Genomic DNA, 24,411 nt, shown 5'->3' with positions numbered 1-24,411 from the left:
AACAACAGGGGAGTACAGAGTAGAGAGTAAAATGAGTCTATTGATTAGTATTATTCTGGGATCTCCTCTATCGGTCTGGCCCCGTGGAGCTACCGCCGATGCTAGACTGTATTGGGAACGGAACGGATTAATGATCCTTCGTTTCACTATCGCGGTTCGAGTATCAATCAAACATTCACAAAAGCTCCGCGGACATCGCGATTGGTGTTCTTGATATCTCACCTTGACCACGAAAGGTTTTTATGAAAAAATCACAAGGCGACCCTTATACTAGACATATAATTGAAATATATTCTGCAAGCTGAACTGCAAAGGCTCGCCCATTAGCTGCAACATCATCATATCTTTTTCTTTCCTCTGTGCCTGACAGTTGTACCCTTCCTATATCTCATATAATTTCCGACGCCCGCAACTTTGAACATGTCGTCGTCCGACGAGGACATCGTCCGTCGTCCTGGTCGTAGCTCAGGTTCTGGTCAACCTGCAAGCCCATCCGGCAGCGAACACAGTAACCCTGCCACCGCACGAATTGGCAGTCCAGTCGGAGCTGACCCTGATATCCTTAACGACGATGACGACGCCGATCTTTTTGGCTCTGACGGATCGGAAGGTGGATCTGGGAACTATAATGAGTACTGCCCACTTTTTTTTCATCTTCTCGTACGTTAGATATATTAACCTGTTGTTAGTCAACCACAACGTAACCTTGACGATGAAGAGCTAGATTCCGGCGATGATGAGGATCGCTATGATCGAGTAGAGGATCGCATGGACTATGAAGATGGTGGAGAGGGACAGTACCAGGAAACGGTCAACATCATGGACCTGAGCTTGGGTCGGGCGCCCGAACCTGTAACCTCCAATGGCGAGGTTCGTTATATACCACAATTTTTAATGGGAAGGACATCCACGTGGCTCACTGAAACTATTCTAGATCTACACCATGCCAATCCCTAACTTCTTGTCGATCGAGACCGAAGAGTTTAACCCGGAGACATATGTTGCACCTCCGTATAGTACTGCGGCGACATCTCTATGTTGGCGCCATGATCCTAACAATGACGCCCTTATTCAGTCTAACGCACGCATCATTCGCTGGGAAGATGGCTCCATGACGCTACAGTTAGCTTCTGCACCTAAGGAGCAATACAGGATAACAACCAAGCCGCTTGCGCCTCTCAACAAATCTGGTGACTATGAGACGAAATTAGATTCGCACGTGTACCTAGGCGCAGCTGCGGAGACATCTTCCGTGTTCAGATTGACCTCTCACTTGACCCATGGGCTTACAGTCCACCCTACGACTGTGGAAACAGATGATGCTGTACAGCGTCTCCAAGAATCGTTGGCCGCAGCTGTTCGCGGCACCAAGAAGACAGTAGATGGGTCCGCACCTGTAATTGAAGTGAAGGAGGATCCTGAACTCGCCAAGCGACAGGCGGAACTTGCAGAGCGCGAGAAGTTGAAGGCCGCCCGCCGGCGCCAGCAGCTTGCAGATCGGGAGCTTGATCGTGGCCGCCGCGTTGGTGTTCCTCACCGCTCTGGAGGTGCTGGTCTCACCATAGGCGGATTGGAAGACGACGACGGATTGCTTACCACACGACCCCGCGCAAAGAAATCTCGTAGGCCTAACCGGCGAGGGGAAATATATACCGATGACGAGGAAGAATACGATCGGCGGGGTCGGACCAGGGAAGATGAATATGACGAAGATGACGGTTTCCTTGTCGGCAGCGATGAAGAACCAGAAGAAGTCGAGGATGATGAAGAGGAGGACATTCTCGAAGATGACAACATGGATGCCGAAGGCGAAGACGAAGACGAACTGCCAGCCGCGAGACCCAGGGAGACAAAAGGTCGTGAAACAGAAGATGGGTCAGGCACTGCAGGAACCCCTCCTACCAGAAAGAAGAATCGTTACATTGTGGACGATGATGATGAAGAGTAGAGGCCATTGACTACAAGTTTCGTTTTATGATCGGTCTTGCCACCTTCTATGAATCAGTCCTTGACGACATCTGTATCTATATGAGAGGTTTTGGAGTAAACCATAGCGAATGAAACATCACTTATAATTAACTCTAATGCTGATAGACTAGGGTGAACCAGAATCGTCCTGTACTTGCCGATTGTATTGATAGCTTGCAAACTACTTGCCTTATATTAATGACCTCAACTATTTACGACTAAAGCAGGGGTGCTTCCATGTACAAGGCGTGGATCTATGCATAGAATGTATCGGGGTTAAAGACAAAAGGATAGATGGAGACACCAGATACGCATAGTACGTGTGAGATCGTACTCTTCCTAACGCCCGTCAAAACAGCAACTAATCGAGTATTCACGGTCAGCCCAAGTCAAACGCCAAATCAATCGTCACGTGTATCATCGTCAAATGGGGGTTATTGCTCTCGCGACGAATCTTCCAGTACATGTGTTCAAGAAATCACGCCATCTGGGTATTCGTGCGGCTCAAATTCGAATCTGGAAATAACTTCTCTGGCACTCTTAGCCACTCGAAAGCAGAGCCAGCCCTGTTCATCACGCGGATCAGGACCAATTACAGCCGGTCTCTTGGATCCCGCGTCAGAATTATCGGGACGAGCCTCTGGGTGCCGCTCAAGATGCCACTGTCGTTGGCGTGCTTCCATCTCTTGGACTAGGGATAGCAAACTTGGTGAATCCGAGCACGCTACGGAGCCAGCTGGATCGGCAGGTCCACCTATAACACCACTCCGGACTATCTGCCGGAGCCAGTCTTTCCAAGCCGCTGTAGGGTCAGCTGAGTTCTTGTTTAAAGCAGCCACATAGGCCGGTGGTGCCGCTTGTTTCCCAAGTTCTTCGGCATTTGTCTTTGACACTCGCAGCCAGGCATCGGCGACGATATTCAGTAGAGTCCCGGTGAACATAACATTCTGCATAGCTGTCGCAAATTTTGTTGGACATGTTTGACAACGGATCACAGCTCGCGCAGTTTTCGCAGCAATGAAAAGTGAGCATAGGGTATGTTGAGATATCGGAAATGGGGCAAGAGAGGACAGATGGCTAAGGCATAGATACAGATATGATAAGCATGTGCACTGAGTTTCTGAGCATTCCGAATCCGAAGGAGTCGCGGGAGGTGAATGTATCTGCGATAGCCCTGGCGGCATCGCAAACGGATTAGGCGTTGCTGCAGATACACTGGAGAAGTCTGGCCATGGCCCGGTTGTTTCAGGGACTGGTTCTGTGAATTTTTCGTGGTTCGGTTCCCATGAATGGTTGTGGCTATCGTCTGTAGAGAAAAGGCGACGAGAGGCTTGCGGGATGCTAAACGGGGCACTGTAGACAGGAGCGCAGATACGGAATGCGTCAGATACGGCCGCAGCTTCCGAGCAATGACTTGAAGACTCGAATGGGGAATTATTCAGATCAGACCATATTTCGTCGCCTGAACAACCAAAGAGAGGCAGATGGTCGCTATCTTCCCTTGCACGTTTTTTAGGAGGCCGCCCCATTTGTTTCTGCACGGAATAATGACAGATAAGGGACTGCTTCAGACAGCGGTTACAGCCCGTTGCTTCCCCGGAGCATTTCAACTTTCGTTTCCCTGTTTCGTAAAATGGTTGTTAGTATGCTCTAGACCGTGCATACCCCTTATTTTGCAATGGAGACCTACTGCACTCGTCACAAGCTGCATGTCTTTTGAGTGATGGGACCGGACTGCTTGTGAAGTCAGGCTTGCCCGAAGCACTAACCGCAGCAGTATGATACTGGCCCCAGTCACACTGCATCCTAGAGTTGGGATGATGGCCAAATGTTGATAGTAAATAGTAATAGAACAGGCACCCCTCCCCCAGCAAGGCTGGTACTGCTTCTCAGCCTCCCCGCCTGTATCAATCCAAGGACGATAAGAGCGGCCCTAAAGGCGGTATGTCACATGGGCGGTCAGACAAGAAAAAAAAAAGGAAAAAGAAAATAAGAGAGAAATCTCGGGTAGAGAAACAAAGAACAAAAGCTTCCAACCTATTTGTTGGACTAAAGCAGACGCAGGCCTTCACCATGATGGATGCCTCTAAGTCTTCAAAGAAACGCAAGGCGGTTACTCGAGATGTTGAGGAGGAGGCTGGTGTGTTTTCTGGGGATGAATTGCAGGTTGATGTCCTAGACGGCGCACTTTCAGATAATGCAAACGACCTATCCAGCGACGAGGATGTTAGCGATTCGGAAATCGAACTAGTGGATGATTTTAGCGACGAGGAAGACGGCGATGAAGAGGAAGAGCTCGATAGTGATGAAATTCCTTCGGATGGGGGAGAGTCCTTTAAGAAGGCGTCTGGCACAGGAAACGCTCGTGATGAAAGCTCTAGCGATGAAGAACAGTTGAACTACCGCATTGAAAAGGATGCCAATGGAAATGACCGTTACGTCTACGATGAGATAAACCCAGATGATAACTCTGATTATTCTGATGTCGAAGAAAATGCGAACACCATCGGCAACATTCCCTTGTCCTTTTACGATCAATACCCTCATATCGGCTACGATATTAACGGAAAGAAAATCATGCGCCCTGCCACAGGGGAAGCTCTTGATGCGCTGCTCGATAGCATCGAAATTCCCAAGGGCTGGACTGGTCTTACCGATCCCTCGACCGGTAAACCATTGGAATTGAGCCAAGATGAGCTGGAATTATTGCGCAAGGTTCAGATGAACGAAATACCTGAAGAGGGATACAATCCCTATGAGCCCACAGTGGAATGGTTCAGTAGCAAACAAGAGATTATGCCCTTGAGTGCTGCCCCCGAGCCGAAACGTCGGTTTGTGCCATCGAAACATGAAGCCAAGCGGGTTATGAAGATCGTCAAAGCGATCAGAGAAGGCCGCATTTTACCTTATAAGCCCCCCACGGAGGAGGAGGATAAGGAACAGGATGTAGTCAACTATGACTTGTGGGCCGACGAAACGGAGCGACCAGACCATCCCATGCATATCCCTGCTCCTAAACTTCCACCACCTGGTTACGAGGAAAGTTACCATCCACCCCCTGAATATTTGCCCGATAAAAAGGAACGAAAGGCTTGGGAGGAGGCTGACCCTGAAGACCGTGAGCGGGAGTATCTTCCAAATGACTTTGGCTCACTTCGAAAGGTTCCTGGGTACGAAAGTTTCGTCAAAGAGAAGTTCGAGCGCTGTTTGGACCTTTACTTAGCACCCAGAGTTCGGAGAAGCAAGTTAAATATTGATCCTGAAAGCCTTCTTCCGAAGCTCCCTAGTCCCGAGGAATTGAAGCCATTCCCGACCGCCTGTGCTACGGTGTTTAGAGGACATAAGGGGCGTGTTCGCACCCTGGCCGTTGACCCATCTGGACTCTGGCTTGCTACTGGCGGTGACGATGGAACTGCGCGGGTATGGGAGTTACTTACCGGTCGCCAATTGTGGAGTGTGAAGTTAAGTGAAGAGGACCCAGTGAACGTTGTCCGTTGGAGGCCTGGGAAGGACGCTGTCATTCTTGCGGCTGCGGCAGGCGACGATATCTTCCTTGCAGTGCCCCCTATCGCGGATCCGAAAATTGAGAAGACCAGTCTGGAGATCATTGACGCAGGTTGGGGATACGCAGCGTCGAAGCCTCCCCCGAGTGCCGCAGAGGAAAACAAGAAGAACGTTCCTCCACAGTGGATTCGCCCATCATTATCGCTCGCAGAATCCGGGGTGTGCGCTGTCATTCCCCTCCGATATGTGGTTAAGTCTCTCTCATGGCATCGTCGCGGTGATTACTTTGTTACTGTGTGCCCCGGCTCCTCGACCCCAGCTTCTGTGGCCATATCTATTCACACTCTTTCCAAACATCTAACTCAGTTCCCCTTCCGCCGACGTATCAAAGGTGGTGGGCCACCTCAAACCGCTCATTTCCATCCCTCGAAACCTATCCTTTTCGTTGCGAATCAACGAACAATTCGTGCTTACGATCTATCGCGCCAACTCCTCGTCAAGATCATCCAACCCGGAGCTCGCTGGATCTCTTCTTTCGACATTCACCCAACGTCTTCCACCGCCTCCGGAGGGGACAACCTCATCGTTGGATCGTACGACCGCCGTCTACTGTGGCATGATCTTGAGCTTTCTCAGCGTCCGTACAAGACGTTGCGGTACCATCGCAAGGCTATCCGCTCTGTCCGGTTTCACCCAAGCGGACGCTATCCTCTATTCGCCGACGCAAGTGATGATGGGTCCCTCCAGATTTTCCACGGCAGCGTTACGGGTGATATGCTCAGCAATGCTAGTATTGTACCTCTCAAAGTCCTTAAGGGTCACAAGATTACCGGAGAATTGGGTGTCTTGGATGTTGACTGGCACCCTCGGGAAGCTTGGTGTGTCAGTGCAGGCGCAGACGGAACTTGTCGGTTGTGGATGTGATGACAAACCATCCCCGAAGTATATATTGCCAGTCCGCATGCTATCATTTTGCCCAGTCATATCTACATGAGGCGTTCGTTGTGTATAATATTAGTCCTAGATATCCATCGCAAAAGTTCTATCAACTTGGTATATTCCTTGTATTCTACAATACTCTGGCACTGGTGTTTGGGCATACCTACAACATCAACCTTGTTGCTTGCTTCGTACAATGCCACCCTTCCCTTTGTCTTTTTTTTCTCAGGCAAAAGCAGTATATGACCGACAAGCGGTGAGATTGCAGGATATTATAGCATGTCATCATACGCCTATAGCTTTTCCGACAACCCACAATTGAAAGAGGCTAATCTAGTTAAAAGAAATCCTTTATATAACACCTCCGCTCCAATCCCTCCGCAGCTTCTCATACTTTTTAAGGTCTGTAACACTAGGCCGGATGAATGCTTTCGCAGCTACAAAGTCCTCATGTTTGATCGTGTCCCTCCGCTTGATGGCAGCGTATCCAGCACGGCGGAGCAAGCTTCCCAAATCAGCACCGCTGAACCCTTCACAATCTTCGGCCAACCTTCTGAGGTCGTCGTTGAAGTCGACGGGAATATTGCGCACTAGCGTCCGTAAGATCTCAGCCCGCTCTAAGGGGCTAGGCAGGTTCACGAAGAGAAGTGTCTCCAGTCGACCTGGACGAAGCATAGCGGGATCTATAATATCCGGCCTATTCGTGGCTGCTATTATGTAAATTCCTTGGCGATTACTGCCCAAGCCATCCAGTTCAGTGAGTAGCGTATTGACCACACGTGCAGAGGCTTCAGAAACAGTGTCGTCTCGTCGGGGTACTAGGGCGTCAAGCTCATCAAAGAATATAACACAGGGAACGGACGAGCGAGCGCGAACAAATACTTGCCGCACCGCACGTTCGGATTCACCGACGTATTTATTGAGTAACTCAGGGCCTTTAACGCTGATAAAGTTGGCATGCGACTCGTTGGCCACAGCCTTAGCGAGCAATGTTTTACCGCATCCAGGCGGACCCCAGAGAAGAACGCCAGTGGGGGCAGTAATGCCAACACTCGCGTACAGATTGGGATTTTTGATAGGCTCAACAATTGCAGTAGTAAGTTCTTCACGGATACCCCCGAGAGCGCCGACGTCTTCCCAAGTTGTGTCTGGGATGGTGGCGAATCCCTCTCGTTTAGAGGAGGGTTGAATCTTAGGAAGTGCATTGAGAAAGTCTGCATTTGAAACGAGAACCACTTGCACTTCCTCTCCGATTGGCGTTTCTTTGGCATGGGTGATTAAACGCCGCAGCTCCTTGACCTTGGGGCTGAGATCGCCTGCCTCTTCGATATCCATTTCCTCTCCACTGTTTGCTTTTAGTATCTCCAAGTATCGTTTTATGGCAGCAGAGCCAGCAGTGGAAACTAAATCATTAAGATCGGCTCCCACGAAGCCAGCCGTTCTATTGGCCAAGTATTTGAAATCTATATCGTCTGCCAGGCGCATTTTGCGCGTTAGTGCCCGCAGGATCTGTTCTCTGACAGGTTCAGAGGGTACAGTCATGTTGATTTCCTTGTCGAATCTCCCTCCTCTACGCAAGGCGGCGTCCAGACTGTCCGGTCTATTCGTAGCGGCAAGGACAATCACGGGTTTTCCATCGGTTTTCTCCAGTGCCAAGTCGTCCATGCATGTCAGAAGCTGGGCAACAATCCTCTTTTCCATTTCCCTCTGTGCACTTTCTCTCTTTGGAGTGATGGCGTCTATTTCATCGATGAAAATAAGGCAAGGTGCTATCCTCTTGGCTTCCTCAAAATATTCTCGTAGCGCCTTTTCAGACTCTCCTGACATACCAGAGACAATGGAGGGTGCTGATATTGAAATGAATGGAACACCCAACTCCGCCGCAAACGCATTTGCAATCATAGTTTTTCCGCATCCTGGTGGACCATGTAGCAATACACCTCGGGGAGGCTGTACATTCGATGACATATAAACTTGTGGGCGAGTCATGGGTAGGATGACAAGATCTCCAAGCTCTTGGACCACATCGTCTAATCCACCCAAATCTGTAAGGCTGACATGTGTAGGCGGAGATCGATCGATCGCGCTCTCGGCCTTACGGCGCTTGGAAGAATGGGAGTCGCCTCCATGTTGTCGTCTCTTGCTTGACTTAGGCGCAGGGGTTGCTGCTCCTGCGCCATTGGTCTCAGGCGCCTTAGAGGGTGTTGAAGATGTGTTGTTCCACATGCCTACAATGCTCTTATTCAGGCTATTGGATTCCTACAACAGTTAGTCGCTTTCCGGCGTTGCGTGAGACTGGAAAATGAGAAGTGAGATCCTTACCGTAGCAGGGGGCAGTTGTTGTTCTTCCAAGCCTTCAAAATCTCCGTTTACAGACTCATCATCATCCTCCCCAAGCAAATCTGTTTTTATTACCTCCACAACCCGTTCGATACTGTCTTCTAGGATTCTCTTCGGCTTTCGGTTCAAACTAGAATTTGACTTTTTAATGGAGTCATAAATGGTCGCTACCGAAAGGCGAATCTTATCATTTTCGGCTTGGTCCTCAATTATTTTGTGCACCACCTGATAAACCTATAGACGAAAGGCAATGGGCGATAAGAAACACACATTAGAGACTGGAAGTAGTATGTGGTTCTTACCTCACGATCTAGACCTTGCCTTAAACTCGGTCTACCTCCGCGACGCATGGTTTACAACACCAATCCCAGTGAGCACTTGGCTCTGCAAAAACTATACCGGGGAACGGAGAAGGCTGCGCCAGAACTGATCGATAACAATATACCGAGCGGACATTTTTTTCCCCCGGCAGTCTTGGAGTCCTGGAAAATAGATTTGCCGGCGGATCATGAAATTTACCCTTTTCAGTGCGTAATGTACGGAGTATGTACATTACATATGGCAAGGTCTGTGGCTCGTATTGTATGGTACTTACCATCAGTCGTGTTCTAAACCAACGTCATTTCGATGTGCCGTCCACGACTTATCGCACTAGGCCGACAGGCACGGACTCTATCAGTACAATATGTGTTGACAATGGGCAACACGAATAGCTCCCATAAGATATCCGCTCAAGATAGGTGAGTATAGTTTCCGCCCTCTTTCATTTACGCCCATCTGTTGCTCGGTACTCTAAACATTCATGAAACATGGCCCTCGCGGCCTGACCCTTCCCTTCGAGCTACTAACTAACACCCATGTATGGAGTAATTAGAGCCATTCTTGATTTGAAAATCCAGAGGGACAAGCTCCGCCAATATCGAAAGCGTATAACAGACCTCACCGATCGCGAAACTGAGATAGCAAAGGAATGCCTGGCCCGGGATGATCGCAAACGCGCTCTCCTCGCTTTGCGCCGCAAGAAATATCAGGAGTCGCTCCTGATCAAGTCCGAAAAGGAGCTCGACCAACTAGAACAGCTGATTAACCAAGTTGAATTCTCGCTCGTCCAGAAAGATGTTCTCTTTGGGTTGCAGCAAGGCACGCAGGTACTACAGGCTATCAACAAAGAGATGGGGGGTATCGAAGGAGTTGAAAAGCTGATGGGTGAGACGGAAGAAGCACGAGCGTACCAAGAGGTAAGAGCTTTTGAGCCAGCTAATATGTGGAACTTATGCATGCTGACGAGACGGTGATGGAACAGGAGATCAGTCAAATGCTCTCGGGGAATCTATCCAACCAGGATGAGGATGAAGTTGAGGATGAGTTGGCTGCATTACAGCGGGAAACGCAGAGACTGCAGAACTTACCACATGCGCCAAAATCGAAACTCCCAGAAAGGTCAAACGAGGGAGAAAGCCAGGAAATACAATATCAAGGTGGCAAAGCCAAGGCGCAACCCGCAATTCCGGCTTAAAATATATGCTATTGCCTCCACGCTTCTTTTACAGATTGCAGTCATGTGAAATATCAAAAGCATTTTCTGGCGTGGATGGAACTGCCGGATTTATGCCATTCAGTACATCCCTAGTTATCTGCATTTCCAATTATAGAATCAAAATTGAATTGGGACAGCATTGCCAGCCCGACTCTGATACCGAAAGCTCTATTGCACCGCTCCCTTCACGGCAATTTGCAGTGGAAGCATATCTCTTGGATTAGTCGGTCATCCTGTATGGCACAAATTCCCTGGCTTGTAGCAGTGGTTCTCTAGGAAGTATACAATGTGTATACATGACTCACTGACCGGGCATAATCCTACCTCCTACGCCAGTAACACCTTGAATTGCGACATGGTCACTGGGATTGGCTGCTGCTTCGTAGAGAAAGCTGATGGGCTCCCTGTTCAAGGCCATAAATTGACCTTTGAACCCAACATAACCAACCTTGGTCACATCCTCATTCCCATCGCTCCAGTTGCCCTCAAAGAATAAGGTAATGGAGGTAGTAGCATTCCACTGAGCACGGTTCAATGGCAAATCGTAGACATCGGCTCCTGGAACCGGCTGCGGAATCTCCACCGACTGTGTCGGCTTCAGCTCTGAAGCAGTAGCGAAATCTAGATCGTCACGATTCTTGAACAATTTCAAAGTCTTCGGGGCGGCCGGTGTCGGAGCCGTGTAGATGAGTAAAGAATGAACCTTTACTTGACCAGTAAAGCTGTGTAACTGGTCAGAGCTTTGAATCACGAAAAGAAAAGGAAAGAAAAGAAAAGAAAGGGAAGGAAAAAGGAAGAGGGGGGGGAGGAACATCAATACTAGTAAACTCCGGGTGTTTGATTATTTCAGTTGAAATTATCTTGAGGCCAGTGCTAGAGGGGTCTAACCAGTAATAGGCGGGGTAAAACGGAGGAGCAGAAAAGAAGAAAGAAAGAAAGGAAGGAAGAATTTTAAGCTGAGTGGATAATATCACTTACGGGATATACATCAGCAGTTGTTCGTCCGCATCGCTTTCAAGTTCCGGCTGGTCATTCAGTCTTTCAGCCCATGTTTTTCGGACAATCGCAGCGCCGGCGTTGGGGATTGTTTCTATAACTTCGGGTTAGTACCTAGGTACAGTATTTTAAACAAATATAATACGACATCTGTAACTATGCCACCCTTACCATTTAGCGTAACGATAGAATCAAACTGAATTTGGGAATAGAGGAGGGATTGGAGCGCTGGGGTGATATCATTTGAATGATCATGTCCATCATCTCCATGACAATGACTGCCATGGTCGTGGTGGTGATGACCGGACATACTGGGCTCGAATATGATTTAATTATAAGCTGGGCTTTCCTGCGTAGACCGAAAGACAACTATCGCTTGTACTTGAATTCATGCACTGTGCATCTAAAGGTGGTGGGAAGCCTTACGAAGCTGAGGTGAGAGATTATGTTAATCTTTAGTTTCTGTGCTAATAATAAATATTAAATTATATTGTAAAAATTACTGTAAGGCCTTCTGAAACGTACTCTTGCCGTACTTCTTCCTCTGCTTTCTGCTTTCTGCCTTTTCTTTCCTTTCCTTTTTTTTTAAAAAAAAAAAGAAAAGAAAAAAAAAGAAAAGAAAACAAGAAAAATAAAAATAGAGAGATGAAAGAAATACAAGATTCAATTACTAAGATGGTATATCGTCTGATAAATTCACCGGTCTTTCTTCTTGTTCTGACCTTGCTTTCTTAAATGAAGTATAGTTTATCTCATCGATATCCTATCTTTACATACCATCCATTTCATCTCTTCCCAGGAATGTAGGCCAGGTCTATTGCTGTCGTGACTCAGCACAATACATCCACTCTCTTTCCCTACTTCTCTCTTATTTCTTCACATAGACCTTGTTTTCTTCTTAAACGTGGGTTTCAAGCGTAGCTTTAGTGGTCATCTAGAATACAAACATTACCTAAGCCTCTATGTTAACGTAACTGGTAAGCGATCCGTCACTGTAAGCGGCCCGCCATCTTCTGTTTTCCATAGTAAACAGCCCATCTTCAAACAACAATATCTCAACCAATTCAGTTTATCTCTACCTAAAAATTAATGTATAGCTTATTATATAGTAGAATAATTATATATAAGTAGTAGAATTTTTTTTATACTCTTATTATGAAGATAAGATAAAATATAGTATACCTTAGAGTATATAGTAAGAATTTATATATTTTAAGATTTATTTTTAGTTTAAATTTAATTTATATATAAAAAATACTGATATTAGTAAGATATTCTGATTGTAAGCTGATATATCTTATAATAGTTGAGATATTGTTGTTTGAAAATGGGCTGTTTACTATGGAAAACAGAAGATAGCGGGCCGCTTACAGTGGCGGATCGCTTACCAGTTACGTTACCCTCTGATAGTGAATGCTACCTCATCGTTTGAGTACAGTAATTATGGTGTGTTTTTGCCCCAACGAGCCATGCTAGGAGCTATTATCTGACTGTGTAATAATTAGGGGCGTACTCCAGAAGATAGCCCTTTTCAATTTTCGTGATATCCCGAATGAATGTCTTTTCGCCTGTCTGCAATATCTCGTGGAAAATGACCCAGTCCGCTTTCCGATTCTAAACTAGTGTCAGTAGCGAAATTGGACTTTTAAAGAATAGGAACACATACGAACATCAACGAACTGGGATGAGCATGTAAAGTAAGGCCACCAGTAGCAGATTTGAACGTTCCGTTTGATTGCATCTTTGCAGCATGTGCAAAATAACCAGTCGTGAGACACCTCTGGATATTCTCAGGGTATCTCCTGAAATCTGCCTTGTGGTGCAGTGAAGGGGTCTCATCTACCCGGATGCCGAAACGTTCGAGGTATCTCTTAAGCTGAGCCCTGATGCTCATTGCCCGTTGCAAGGATCGGTAATTCAGGAGGTTGTCTCGGCACCACTTGGGATCTTTCTTCCCTATCGTGATAAAAGCCTGATATACATTTAAGTACGTCAAGTGGTCACCCTCTTCAACAGCGAATCTTCTGCGACTGTTCTCTGCCGCTTTTTTATCACCCTCGTGCTGGACCCACACTGATCCCTGTAAGCTGACCATCGCTGCAATTGAAAGTATCTCACTTAGGCAGTTAAGCGATTCTGCAGAAAGCAGGACTTTCGCCATCATAGGGTCTACAGCTAGTTCTGCCATCCGCATACCCAGTGGCTTAGTGAGCTTGGCATAATCATCAACGACCCCAAGCGAGTAAAGGAGTTCGAATGCACGTATAACAAGTTCGGCAGGTGGAGGCGTCAAGAAGTCAAAGCGAACTATGTTATCTATTCCCAATGCTTTGAGCTGCATTATCACAGGGGCAAGATTTGACCGTTGAATTTCGGGGACTGTGGCTTCCAGAAGTTGTTCATAAGCCTGCTGGGTGTAGAGACGGAAGCATTTCCCAGGTCTAGTTCTTCCAGCTCGACCTGCACGCTGAACTGCCGCAGCCTTCGATATTGGTACTGCTGTTAACGTTTCAATGCCAGTACTAGGATCAAAGGCCCTTAACTTTGCGAAGCCGCAGTCGACGACATATGAAATGTTGTCAATAGTGACAGAAGCTTCCGCAATGTTCGTTGAAACAATGACCTTGCGTGTGTTTTCTGGCATTGGTTCGAAAACGTACATCTGTTGATCCGATGGGAGACCAGAATACAGAGGTAGAGGGGCTAGTGCCTGTGCTTTAGGATGAAGCATCGCAGTACGTTCTGATATCAACTGCACTGCCAAATCAATTTCTTCACGGCCCGTTAGGAATACCAGAATATCGCCTTCCGCTTCTTGTAGATGTATGTCAAAAACAGTTTTTACAGCCCGTTCGACGTAGTTCTCTGCGGGTGAATTGAGGAAAAGTATGTCCACAGGGTATATTCGGCCCTCTAGACTGATAATCTTTCCAACATCTCCTCCCTTTTCAACGGAGTCTGTCTCGTTCTGGAATTGATCTCCGGCGAAGAAGTGCAAAATATCCTCTGCCTGCAGAGTTGCACTGCTGATGACAATTCTAAGTTCAGGACGCCGCTTCAGAATTTTTTTAAGGATCCCCAAGAGTATGTCAGTGCTGAGAGACCTCTCATGTGCTTCATCCACCATGATTACTGAATAGCGTGACAACAGCGGGTCTACAAGGGCCTCTCTAAGTAGCATTCCGTCTGTTAGGAACTTTATCCTTGTTGATGCAGAGGTCAAGTCCTCAAAGCGGATAGAATAGCCCACCTCCTCGCCAACGCTGCAATGCATTTCCTCAGCCACGCGAGCTGCGACAGTCGTGGCTGCGACGCGGCGCGGCTGCAACAATTTAGCTTTTATCCCAAATAGACGAGTGTTAATGGACTGTGACAGATTGGGAGATACCTGAGTTACTGCTATAGACTTTCCATCTGCGCACCATCCTGCCTGGTCTAGATACTGGGGTAGTTGTGTCGTCTTCCCACTTCCGGTTTGCCCAACAACAATCGTAACGGGATATGTGTCAACAAGGTACAGTAAATTTTGCCTGTATCTTGCGATTGGCAGTAGAGCAGGGGGTTTGTACAGTGATGGAATGAATGTAGATGTGAGGTCTAGCTCCGAAGCCATTCTTAATAGGCGAAGTGCTAAAGTTCAGTGATACGGTTGCAGTCCGAAGTGTTATCAACCAAACAATATTTTGGTGTTGCCTGACGCATGTGGCTGAGACATACTGGGTATACACGAAATCTGCCTATGATCCCAAAAAATTAGGATAATAAGGCACTACGTATATCTTTCCAACGTGAAAAACAAACTGCAACGGGATTAGATAAGCGATGGGTGCCCATCACGTGGCGCAACGTCACTGAGCATCGAAGCTAACCAGGAGTGGCTGAGCTTCCAATAGGCCGGGTAGTCCAGGCCGTACTCCAGGCTACTACTACTAGTAGTATCACACGTTGCTTTCTGCATGTCGGGCTCAGCAGCACGCTTCTTCTCGTGCTTGTAGACGATATCTTGACTATCTTCGATTACGTTATAGTCTAATTCTCCAGATTCGGGCATTTCTGCCATGGCTGAAGAAGACAAATCCGTTCGTTCCCGTAACCATCACTCGTCCATACCAACACTTGCTGATTTGATACTAGAATACCAACAAGATTACCTCGGGCCCATATAGTCCTAAGCCGGAGTCTCCTACGACGGCACGCCCTCTAGATTTTGATGATGAACCTCAAGAATCTGGCATTACCTCGGTGTCTGCAGCTGTAGCTCAGCAGCATGCGACAGACGTTGCCCCGCAGAAGCCGCCGCGTCCACTGAGCCCGCAACAACAGTCCGAAACAACCCTCAAAGAAGCGTTTCCAACTATTGAAGTGTCAGTAATCAAGGCAGTCTTGGTAGCGAGCAATTGGGACGTTGAACGCGCTTTCCATGCTCTCCTTGGTTTGTGGACCTTTACAGCTAAAGGCGTCATCGTTGATTATTAATGTGTGTAGGTATGACTGACCCCAGCGCTGCCGAGCAAGATGTTCCTCCTCCAAAGCCACCTCGCCCCTCTGCAACACAGAGACAGTTGGAAGCAGATGAATTGTATGCTCGCCAGCTTGCGGAGCATTACAATCGCCGTGGACCCCAATCCCGCTTGGAGGGTGGTCATCCATATGATCGGCCAAGAAGGGACAGTGAGCTGTTGGAGGACAGAGAGTATAGTTTTTTTGAAGGTATGATTATTCATGTCATGGGATATCTTCATGGTTGCTAATGGTTGTAGATGATCTCCCGGTGATCCGTGAAAATATCCGCAAAGGATTTCTAGAGACTCAAACAAAAGTTAACTCGTGGGTTCAAAATCTCAAAAAAAGACTAGATGGCGAAGACCAGGATTCGGCTCCGTCCAGTCAGAGGTATCGCAATGAGAGTGATGCCCAAACAAGGAGAAGCGGAGAGCTGGGCCGTCGCAGCGGGGATCGCGAACGCTATGACGCAGACCCCCAGGTTTTAAGTGACGATTTTTCAGCCCTTGAAATGAGAGATACAGAAGGTTTGTTTCGTCACCAGCCTCTTTGATTCGCTATGGTGGCTGTACTGACTTCTGAAATAGCTCCTCCACCAAGGCCACCAAGGCCGCTTGCCAATCCTAACCTCTACAAGGCCTCATCGCCTTCACCAGACAGACGTAAAGTGTCTTTCCAAGAGGGCCCGCCCACAGAAATTGGAGGCAGTCTTGACGATGCATCAGAACCGTCCAGACATTCTCCCGCGGGTGGGAAACCAAGCAAATGGCAACCATTGTCTACTGTTGAGCCTTCTCCTGTTGGAGATCACGATCCATTTAGTCTAGGTGATAGCGAGGATGAAAAAGATACCAGACCTAAGGATCAGACTCCCGCTGATGGGGGTGACCGCATCAAGACAGCCACAGCCGAAGCGATTGCTGGAGAGCTGCCTTCTGCATCAAAAGCAAACCAGAAGGCAGATGGCGAAAAGTCTTAACGCGGTGTCAGCGGTATGCTTTTTTTTTTTCATTTCATACGCGGTCATGTGATGCCTTTTCGTAGCTATTCAGAATTGACGCCTAGAGTTGATAATGATACCAGAGACTGCAGCACAATACCAAAAGCTAAGTTATCATAGCAACACGTGTCAGCATAATGAAGCAAAACACCACAACGTAACCAGTTATTTTATTGTAACTACACTTCCAATGCCTGGACAGAGGGTATCACTGAGCTATAACCGCGGAATGGAATTAAAGAAGAGAAGAAAACGCAAAGTTAGGGCTGCATCTATTCACCAAGGCCATCCTCATTCGTGGTGAGCCTTGGAGCGGCTGTGGCTTCTTTTCTCATGTCCTTTATGATCGTCTAGGCATTTAAAGGGGAACGTTAGCACCCTAGCGACTATTAGAGAGAAGATGCAATTGGAAGCCCGAAACTCACAGCAAGGGCGTCAGGATTGACGCCGTTCTCGATGAGTGAGACACAAAGAGAAAGATCAGTTCTGTCTAAAGCCGTGTTCTACATATCCAGTGGATTAGATCATGAGAAAGGGGAGAAATACTATAGCATTACGAGCGACAACGCCACGGGAAAGAATGAATGGTTCACATACGAGAAGTGTAGAGATCTCGTGAAGAATGTCAATAACTTCGCGTGCCGCCTGACGCTTGTCGTCGGATTGAGACGGCATTTTGTAAATTCGATATGTCCAAAAAGAAGTAGAAGGGGGGACAGAAGAGAAAACTAAGAATTAAAGCTAGAATAGATTACTAGGTTTTGAAGTACTGACAACAATGTTTGATATGCGGTAAGTAAGAGGTGGTATATTCGCAGAGATACTAATAAGTGTTGAGTACGATGTACGGAGTAGATGCAACACTACGGTCAAGAAGGTCAGCTGATTGGTCGTGACCACCACCGGCTAGAGGTGGAACTCCGGGTACTACTACTATGTATGGACGAATCCACACCATACAAACATTCAATTTCGTGATGAACAAAATCGCAGTCTGCCAAAGTACCCATTACTGATTATGTCTTATCGGGCTAGCGAGACGCGCCACATCACAACAGCCTATAACAACCTAGAATGTAGGTCCCGGAGGGATCGTCAGGAATGTGGGATATGAAGTTGAACATATCAGACATCCATTCCTTGTGCGGGTGCCACGCATTCGAGGTTCTTGCTCAGATTGCACGCGTCAAGGAAAAAATGTTACCCACCAATGAGGCTTTTGGACTTAGTGAAAATCTCTGGAGGAAGAAGTCGAATACGAAAGTTTCGCATGTGCGATAGGTGCGGCATTGGATGCACGCTTCCCTTTTGTCCCCTATGCTGTCTCTGTTCGAGAGAAAGGAAAAGCACTGTTACACAACTCTTTGTTATAGAAAGTCATCGTCGAGAGGCGTCGAGATGAAACTAATAGATTATATTTGACTATGTCTGCAACAGGAAGGCTGCCAGCATATCCTGTTATGAGTGGATAAGGCCAGAACCCCAGCCTGATACTTGTATCTCCAACCTGGGTTCAAAGAACGTGAAGAAATCGCCGATTATTACGCGCCAGGGCGCACGGCGATCGGAATGAGACTAGACCTCAGTCGTGGCCCTTGACGTGTACTCCTATCTCCTATCACTCGTCTATACACCTACCTCTATTAGCCCCCTTCTAGAGGAATGGTCCTCTCAAGGGCACTTTTTCCCTTTTCTCCCCTAGTTTTTAACTTCAGGAAGGGACAAGCACGTATGGTCGCTAACATTCTTTGCCTACCAACCCCTCAAGTACTCGAAGGAGTCAAGCCCTACCGGAAGTTTTGTTTAGGGGTCCTCCTTAGCTCCTACAAGCCACTATCCCTTGCATGACCGTGCATTTCGCGAAGCGTGCTTTATCGCGCTGCAGCTACTACTATTATTACCCTTGGCCGACTATTTGCCATAATGCACTGACGTCAAGATATCCAGGTATGGCTCGGATGAAGGGGCCTCACGAATCGCGCTTCTCCTGGGCTTTGACTAGCCCTTAGGCGCGATCACCGGGGGGAATGGTAGTCCCTATTCTAAGGGTAGACAGGCCTATTCTCTCACGTCCATTTCAGCTTCTTCATACGACTTATTCCCTACTCTTCAACTACTTTTCGCGCCACCCAAATGGTCGTCAGGATATCTCCTGGGTAGACAACAGAATACTTGCCTGTTCTTGCATCAAGTATCGTCCAGAACCGTTCTGTCTATCTCGAAGATATGGCGCTCATCTGGCTGATAATCCTTGCTTTTACGTGGATTATTGATGCAAAGTTGGTCTCGAACTACCCTATTAATTCACAGCTGCCACCTGTGGCACGGGTCGCACAACAATATCAATTCGTTTTCTCTCAGGGCACATTCGGTGGTAGTGACTCCTCAACAAAATATTCGCTCTCAAATGCCCCATCATGGCTTCGAGTGGAAAGCAAAAGCCGCACTTTATTTGGCACACCCGGGGGGGAAGATGAGGGGACAGTGAGATTTGATCTTGTGGCATCAGATGAGTTAGAGTCTGCAAGCATGGAAGTCACTCTCATCGTGACAGAAGATGATGGACCAAGACCTGGAAAGCAATTACTTCCTCAGCTCGAAGCGATTGCCGCGACATCCGCTCCATCAACAATCCTGATTCATTCCGGAGACGCCTTTGACATATCTTTCGATCATGATACCTTTACCAACACCCGCCCCTCCACCGTATACTATGGGACATCTCCAGATAATGCCCCACTGCCTTCCTGGGTGGGATTTGACCAGTCAAATCTTCGATTCTCAGGTGTTGCACCTAATAGTGGGCCTCAGACTTTCGCCTTCAGCCTTGTCGCCTCAGATGTGGCTGGCTTCAGCGCAGCCGCCATGAAGTTTGATATGACGGTCAGCCCACATATTCTGTCATTCAACCAGAGTGCGCAGACTTTCTTCGTTAGTAGAGGAGAGCAGTTTACCAGCCCTCGGTTCAAGGAGGCGTTGACATTAGATGGGCGAGAACCGGCAGACGCCGACTTGACTGATATTCAAACTGACTCTCCTTCCTGGTTAGAGTTTGACAACACTACTATCTCATTTACAGGGACTCCACCTATTGATGCGGCGGATGAAAATATCACGATTTCGGTCACGGACAAGTATCAAGATACAGCAAGGCTTATCGTTAGCCTGCAATACTCCCAATTCTTTCACGATATAGCTGAATGCGATGCGGTCATCGGAAGCTACTTCTATTTTGTTTTTGATGATACAGTCCTGATCGATGATTCCGTTCAACTTGAAGTCGACCTGGGAAATCAGCTCCCATGGCTGCAGTACAACTCCGATAACAAGACTCTTCACGGCCTTGTCCCGGCTGATTTCAGCCCGTACAAATATACAGTCAAGCTTACTGCTCATGAGGGGACCGCAGAAGATACCAAGAAGTTTACAATCAACATCTTAGACGAAGGAAAACCTTCTGATCAGGGCACGGACAAGTCCTCAGGCTCCTCCAAGGGGATCCATGGAAAGAAAGTTGGGATAATCGCTATTTCAGTCGTTATTCCTTTTGCCTTTTTAACGAGTCTTTTGCTTCTTTTTTGCTGCTGGCGCCGTAAGCGCAGAGCATCGACACATGAAGAAGAACAGCTGTCAAAGGAGAAAGTACCATACTCAAATGGTTCAGAGCTACCGAACTGTCAGCCTTCTGAAGAGACCACCCAATGTACTCTCCCGAAACTAGCCAGAGACCCCCCTGAACAATACTCAAATCCACCGAAATTGGAATTAGGTCCTTTGTGGGACACGGGTCCCTTGGACGATAGCGAACAGGGACGACCGATCGAAGGCAGGAAAAACACACTTTCTGCTTCGACCATTGATTGGGATATCGCTCCGCTGAAGGTTCCTGAACCGGAAAAGGAGAAACAGATTGACGATATTGCCATTCCACCCAAGCGGCTGTCGTTCCAGAACAGCCCGCCTATACACAGGCGAGCTACTACTAATACACGAAAGCGAGAACCTCTCAAACCAATCCAACCGAGGAGATCGTTGAAACGAAACTCAGTGCACTCATCCAAATCAAAAAGGTACTCCAAACGTTCTAGTGGAATATCATCTGTTTCATCAGGACTTCCCGTAAGGCTTAGCGGTGCAGGACATGGTGCGGGTGGCTTTGGGCCTCCTGGGCATGGAGTAGTCAGAGTGTCATGGCAAAATACGCATGCATCTTTCCAAAGCGACGAAAGTGGCGTTGGAAATTTAGCACCTTTGTTTCCTCGACCCCCACCTCGAGCAAGAGGCAGTGTAGAGCTTCCAAAGCGGATGAGTTTACGAACAATTGAGCCTGATACACTTACGATCTCGGAGGCTGATTCTTTGGAGGCCTTCGTTCACAGTAGGGCGAAGAACCGAAACTCGTCCAATCCCATGTTCTCCGGCCAGTTTGGCCGCAGAACATCTTCAGGTCTTCGTGCCCTGGAGAGAGCTCGAAGCACAGCTAGCCGCACTGATACTATTAATAGCTCCAGCTACTATGATGACTACAGACGATCCGTACATGAACGCCCGTGGTCTACGGCAATGTCTGCCTCCATCTATACGGATGACAATCGACAGTCTACGTATCTAGAATCGCTGTCTGAAGAATCCTTGAATGTACGGCCACTAGCTTCAATGACAAGAGAGCTCAGTCAATCAAGCCTGGCACAGAACTACTCGGAGGCAATAGCACCGCTTCCTCGGTTGCTCAGCGAACTAAGCCTCGCCAGTGCACGGCACGCTGAACCAGGTGGAGTGAACCACGACTTAGGGGGGCCGCAACATACCGATGAAAGCCAGATCCATGAACCAGGGTGGTAGGCCCAACTCCACTCCACCTCTGCAAAGCGAAGGTTCTGGCGCTGGTCCGCAGATGCTGCGCTAGGGCCCGTCAACCTCGTCCACCCCGTTTGATGGCAAGGTTTGTCGGACAAGTGTGATTCAGCTAGCGGTTCAGGAAGCAGGAGGGGAACGAGGCTTACAGGGGAAGCTAACTGGAAGTGGGAGAAGTTACAGGTGAAGACTTTTTCATACGAGCAGTACTCTTGTGCTGTATATAGTTGTCGTTTTGCTTGGCGCTGTGTTGCTGGCCCATTGCTTTCTCCACCATGATATCCTTGTTTTTCATGTACAAGTACCTTTTATGTCTCATATATCCCTGATCTCCAAATGCAGGGGGTCAGACAAAAGCAGTTTTAATATCGTAACAGTAACATATAGATAATTTATGCACTTCAATAGTATAATCATTCAAGTACAAATATGTCGTGATCACGTGGCGCGTTCTTATCATTCCTTCAAAGCAGGCTAGCGGCGTCAATCGGGGCCGCCGCAGTTCCCCATTCCGTTCAGTGACGAGGCCGAACTGAGCTGCGCAGAATTGTCCGCGTCGGAGTCTACTATATTCCCTCGTCACTACTTCAGTGCTTTTGCAGAAAGTATTCCTCATGAGTCGTTGAAATCTTCCGATTCGGATTCGCTTGATGGTATACATAACCTGACCTCTTTTACCCTGGCCGGTTCCCGCTTCTTTTCAGTTGCGGCACTGCGATTGTTTCTATATTTCAGCTACTTTCCCTCTGATTCAGCCATAACTATGGCGGCGCAGGCGGCTCTCATCGCCGATACGATCGTTGGTATGAAAAGGGCTTTACGCAAAGAAAATGACTGTAAGTCTTACTGGTTCAATTTCCCTTATGTTCTCCAGTAATACCTCTTTAACTTGGTCTCTTAATTGTAGTCTCAGGCCCCGATGATCCCATCGCTCAGCCAACAAACCGAGGCAACAAACTACGGACAAACGCTAAACATGTGCGGGAGGGCGCATTGGGGTATATCCAGCCAGAGGATCTTTATAAGCAGGTACCGTTCCGCGGTCATTGAAGGCCCTTACAATTTACCCTCGGCTCTTCGTTTTAGGCGACTGATATCCAAGATCTCTGACAGAAAATTGACCATGCTGGGTACACACGCTATATCCTACAACCAAACCCCGTGCGCTACGACTCAGAGGGGGATGAGTTAGACGAGGATGATGAAGACTCTGAGGCAGATGCCGCTGCGGCGGAAGAGAATCCATTTTCTGAGATTGCATTGGAAAGTTAGTCCCTCAATCTCCATTACGGATGACTCATGACTTTTCCGAACGACTAATGCGAATGTGCTTACTAGATTTCCTGTGCCCATTAAAGCACCCATCGGAATTACCTACCCACCCTTCCTTATCCCATGCCTATACGTCAAGTGCTCTCTCGAACATGACCAAGGCTATCGAGTCTAAACTACGCCAAGAACGGGCTCTTTTGTGGCGTGCGCGGAACCTCCACAGACTGTTCCTTGGGGATAGCTCTTGGATGCCTTGTGGAACAGTTGAGACTCCCGAAGACAGATGGATCTTCGAGCCTCGGCTTGTTACCCCAGGCCACAAATCTCCAATCGGTCCAAATGGACAGAACGACGTTCCCAGTCTTTCAACAACCATAGAAATGACAGGTCCAAGCCATGAAGTACATAATTGTGTTCCAGTTGTCAGGACATCGAAAGAAGCCCAGGCAGTGGAAAGTAAAGACATCCAAAGTTCCCATACTGCAGAACAGGACATTGAAATGGCCGGTATTCACAATCATGGGAGGGAAAGTGGGAGCCCTACGAACTACAATGAGCAGACAAGAGAACCCAAGTCCGAAGAGGTTGAGACTCCCGTTGGAAACCTTCCACAGCATCTAGACATTGTTGAAGCCAACGGCAGTGACGCAGTAAATTCACACTTGGAACGCGGTCAGTTATCTGACACGGATGGGCTTCAAGGAGACAGAAAAGGAATTGCTGGAGATCGAACTGACTCGGGTAACGAGAAGGTTGATACGACTCATGAGGGCCCCGGCAATGTCCACGAGGATGAAACTGATAAAGATGAAGAGATGCAGGATGGGTTTTCCCCCGAGCCACCTCGTCGGATGACGACTCGAGCTCAGGCTAATGCAGCAAATCCACAAGAGGATGAATCAGACCACTTTCCACCATCCCCTTCCTCTGACACACTCAGCTCACTTCCTATACCACACCCTCTCTTTCTCGTGCCTGACTCTATCCGCCCAGATCCCAATCTTGGTCTGTCGCCCATGGAAGCCGAAGATACACGACGACTCCTGTGGTCATATGTGCAGAAACAGGAGGAGACTGTCAGGGGATTCGAGCACATGTTGGAATGTCTGCTCCGAGCTTGTCGTATGAAAGATGATGTGCTCGAGTGGTGTAAAGCGGAAGGCCATGTGGGTGAAATGAGTGACGGGGAAGACTGGTATGACCGGGAAAGATGGGGACTGGTGGAGGGTGAAGACCTCAAGAAGGGCGCGGACGAGGATGAGATTGAGATGGTCGAGGAAAGCCGCGCTTCAAATAAAAGAGGCAGGGGCCGGCGGGCATAGATGCGATGGTCATCGATGGTGGTCACATAGATCGATGACCTGGGTGTTTAACATTTTTGGGCCCTGGAAAGAGGTATTATTAGCAGCCGTCAGCAGCTACCTACCACTACAGCTTCTGTATGACTCAAATATCTCTATGAGATACGAAACACTATCTTTATATTTATCGGATACTT

The 24,411-nt window shown here is 47.9% G+C and overlaps 10 protein-coding genes across 10 annotated transcripts; 6 read left to right on the top strand and 4 right to left on the bottom strand.

Moving 5' to 3' along the window:
* Positions 1-420: 420 nt before the first annotated feature.
* AO090005001609 (Paf1-complex subunit LEO1) lies at positions 421-1,948 on the top strand (the record flags this gene model as incomplete). The annotated part of the gene is made up of 3 exons (XM_001818463.3): positions 421-632; positions 690-870; positions 935-1,948. 3 exons carry the CDS (start codon positions 421-423, stop codon positions 1,946-1,948), a joined length of 1,407 nt encoding a protein of 468 aa, XP_001818515.1.
* Positions 1,949-2,438: 490 nt separating this feature from the next.
* Positions 2,439-2,921, bottom strand: AO090005001610 (Zn(II)2Cys6 transcription factor rglT; the record flags this gene model as incomplete). Its single annotated transcript, XM_023236694.1, has 1 exon — positions 2,439-2,921. One exon carries the CDS (start codon positions 2,919-2,921, stop codon positions 2,439-2,441), a length of 483 nt encoding a protein of 160 aa, XP_023089438.1.
* A 1,123-nt stretch (positions 2,922-4,044) lies between these two features.
* On the top strand, positions 4,045-6,396 carry erb1 (ribosome biogenesis protein ERB1; the record flags this gene model as incomplete). The annotated part of the gene is made up of 1 exon (XM_001818465.3): positions 4,045-6,396. One exon carries the CDS (start codon positions 4,045-4,047, stop codon positions 6,394-6,396), a length of 2,352 nt encoding a protein of 783 aa, XP_001818517.3.
* Positions 6,397-6,762: 366 nt separating this feature from the next.
* Positions 6,763-9,101, bottom strand: AO090005001612 (putative AAA family ATPase/60S ribosome export protein Rix7; the record flags this gene model as incomplete). The annotated part of the gene is made up of 3 exons (XM_001818466.3): positions 6,763-8,670; positions 8,734-8,985; positions 9,054-9,101. 3 exons carry the CDS (start codon positions 9,099-9,101, stop codon positions 6,763-6,765), a joined length of 2,208 nt encoding a protein of 735 aa, XP_001818518.1.
* Positions 9,102-9,447: 346 nt separating this feature from the next.
* On the top strand, positions 9,448-10,267 carry AO090005001613 (ESCRT-III subunit protein VPS20; the record flags this gene model as incomplete). Its single annotated transcript, XM_001818467.3, has 3 exons — positions 9,448-9,491; positions 9,626-9,989; positions 10,055-10,267. 3 exons carry the CDS (start codon positions 9,448-9,450, stop codon positions 10,265-10,267), a joined length of 621 nt encoding a protein of 206 aa, XP_001818519.3.
* A 322-nt stretch (positions 10,268-10,589) lies between these two features.
* AO090005001614 (PITH domain-containing protein) lies at positions 10,590-11,594 on the bottom strand (the record flags this gene model as incomplete). Its single annotated transcript, XM_001818468.3, has 3 exons — positions 10,590-11,010; positions 11,267-11,378; positions 11,456-11,594. The coding sequence occupies 3 exons, from the start codon at positions 11,592-11,594 to the stop codon at positions 10,590-10,592; spliced, it is 672 nt and encodes a 223-aa protein (XP_001818520.1).
* Positions 11,595-12,766: 1,172 nt separating this feature from the next.
* On the bottom strand, positions 12,767-14,897 carry AO090005001615 (putative ATP dependent RNA helicase; the record flags this gene model as incomplete). Its single annotated transcript, XM_001818469.3, has 3 exons — positions 12,767-12,898; positions 12,951-14,606; positions 14,673-14,897. The coding sequence occupies 3 exons, from the start codon at positions 14,895-14,897 to the stop codon at positions 12,767-12,769; spliced, it is 2,013 nt and encodes a 670-aa protein (XP_001818521.1).
* A 445-nt stretch (positions 14,898-15,342) lies between these two features.
* AO090005001616 (uncharacterized protein) lies at positions 15,343-16,766 on the top strand (the record flags this gene model as incomplete). Its single annotated transcript, XM_001818470.3, has 5 exons — positions 15,343-15,363; positions 15,419-15,716; positions 15,770-15,994; positions 16,045-16,314; positions 16,375-16,766. The coding sequence occupies 5 exons, from the start codon at positions 15,343-15,345 to the stop codon at positions 16,764-16,766; spliced, it is 1,206 nt and encodes a 401-aa protein (XP_001818522.1).
* A 2,247-nt stretch (positions 16,767-19,013) lies between these two features.
* AO090005001618 (putative transmembrane glycoprotein) lies at positions 19,014-21,629 on the top strand (the record flags this gene model as incomplete). The annotated part of the gene is made up of 1 exon (XM_023236660.1): positions 19,014-21,629. One exon carries the CDS (start codon positions 19,014-19,016, stop codon positions 21,627-21,629), a length of 2,616 nt encoding a protein of 871 aa, XP_023089439.1.
* A 775-nt stretch (positions 21,630-22,404) lies between these two features.
* Positions 22,405-24,235, top strand: AO090005001619 (RXT2 domain-containing protein; the record flags this gene model as incomplete). The annotated part of the gene is made up of 4 exons (XM_023236655.1): positions 22,405-22,477; positions 22,549-22,670; positions 22,755-22,908; positions 22,980-24,235. The coding sequence occupies 4 exons, from the start codon at positions 22,405-22,407 to the stop codon at positions 24,233-24,235; spliced, it is 1,605 nt and encodes a 534-aa protein (XP_023089440.1).
* Between the last annotated feature and the right edge of the window lie 176 nt (positions 24,236-24,411).

The sequence above is a fragment of the Aspergillus oryzae genome, chromosome 1 (assembly GCF_000184455.2).
Source record: "Aspergillus oryzae RIB40 DNA, chromosome 1".
In the NCBI taxonomy this organism is placed as follows: domain Eukaryota; kingdom Fungi; phylum Ascomycota; class Eurotiomycetes; order Eurotiales; family Aspergillaceae; genus Aspergillus; species Aspergillus oryzae.
The sequence above is the reverse complement of the archived record's forward strand: the minus strand, read 5'-3'. Positions and strand labels throughout refer to the sequence as shown.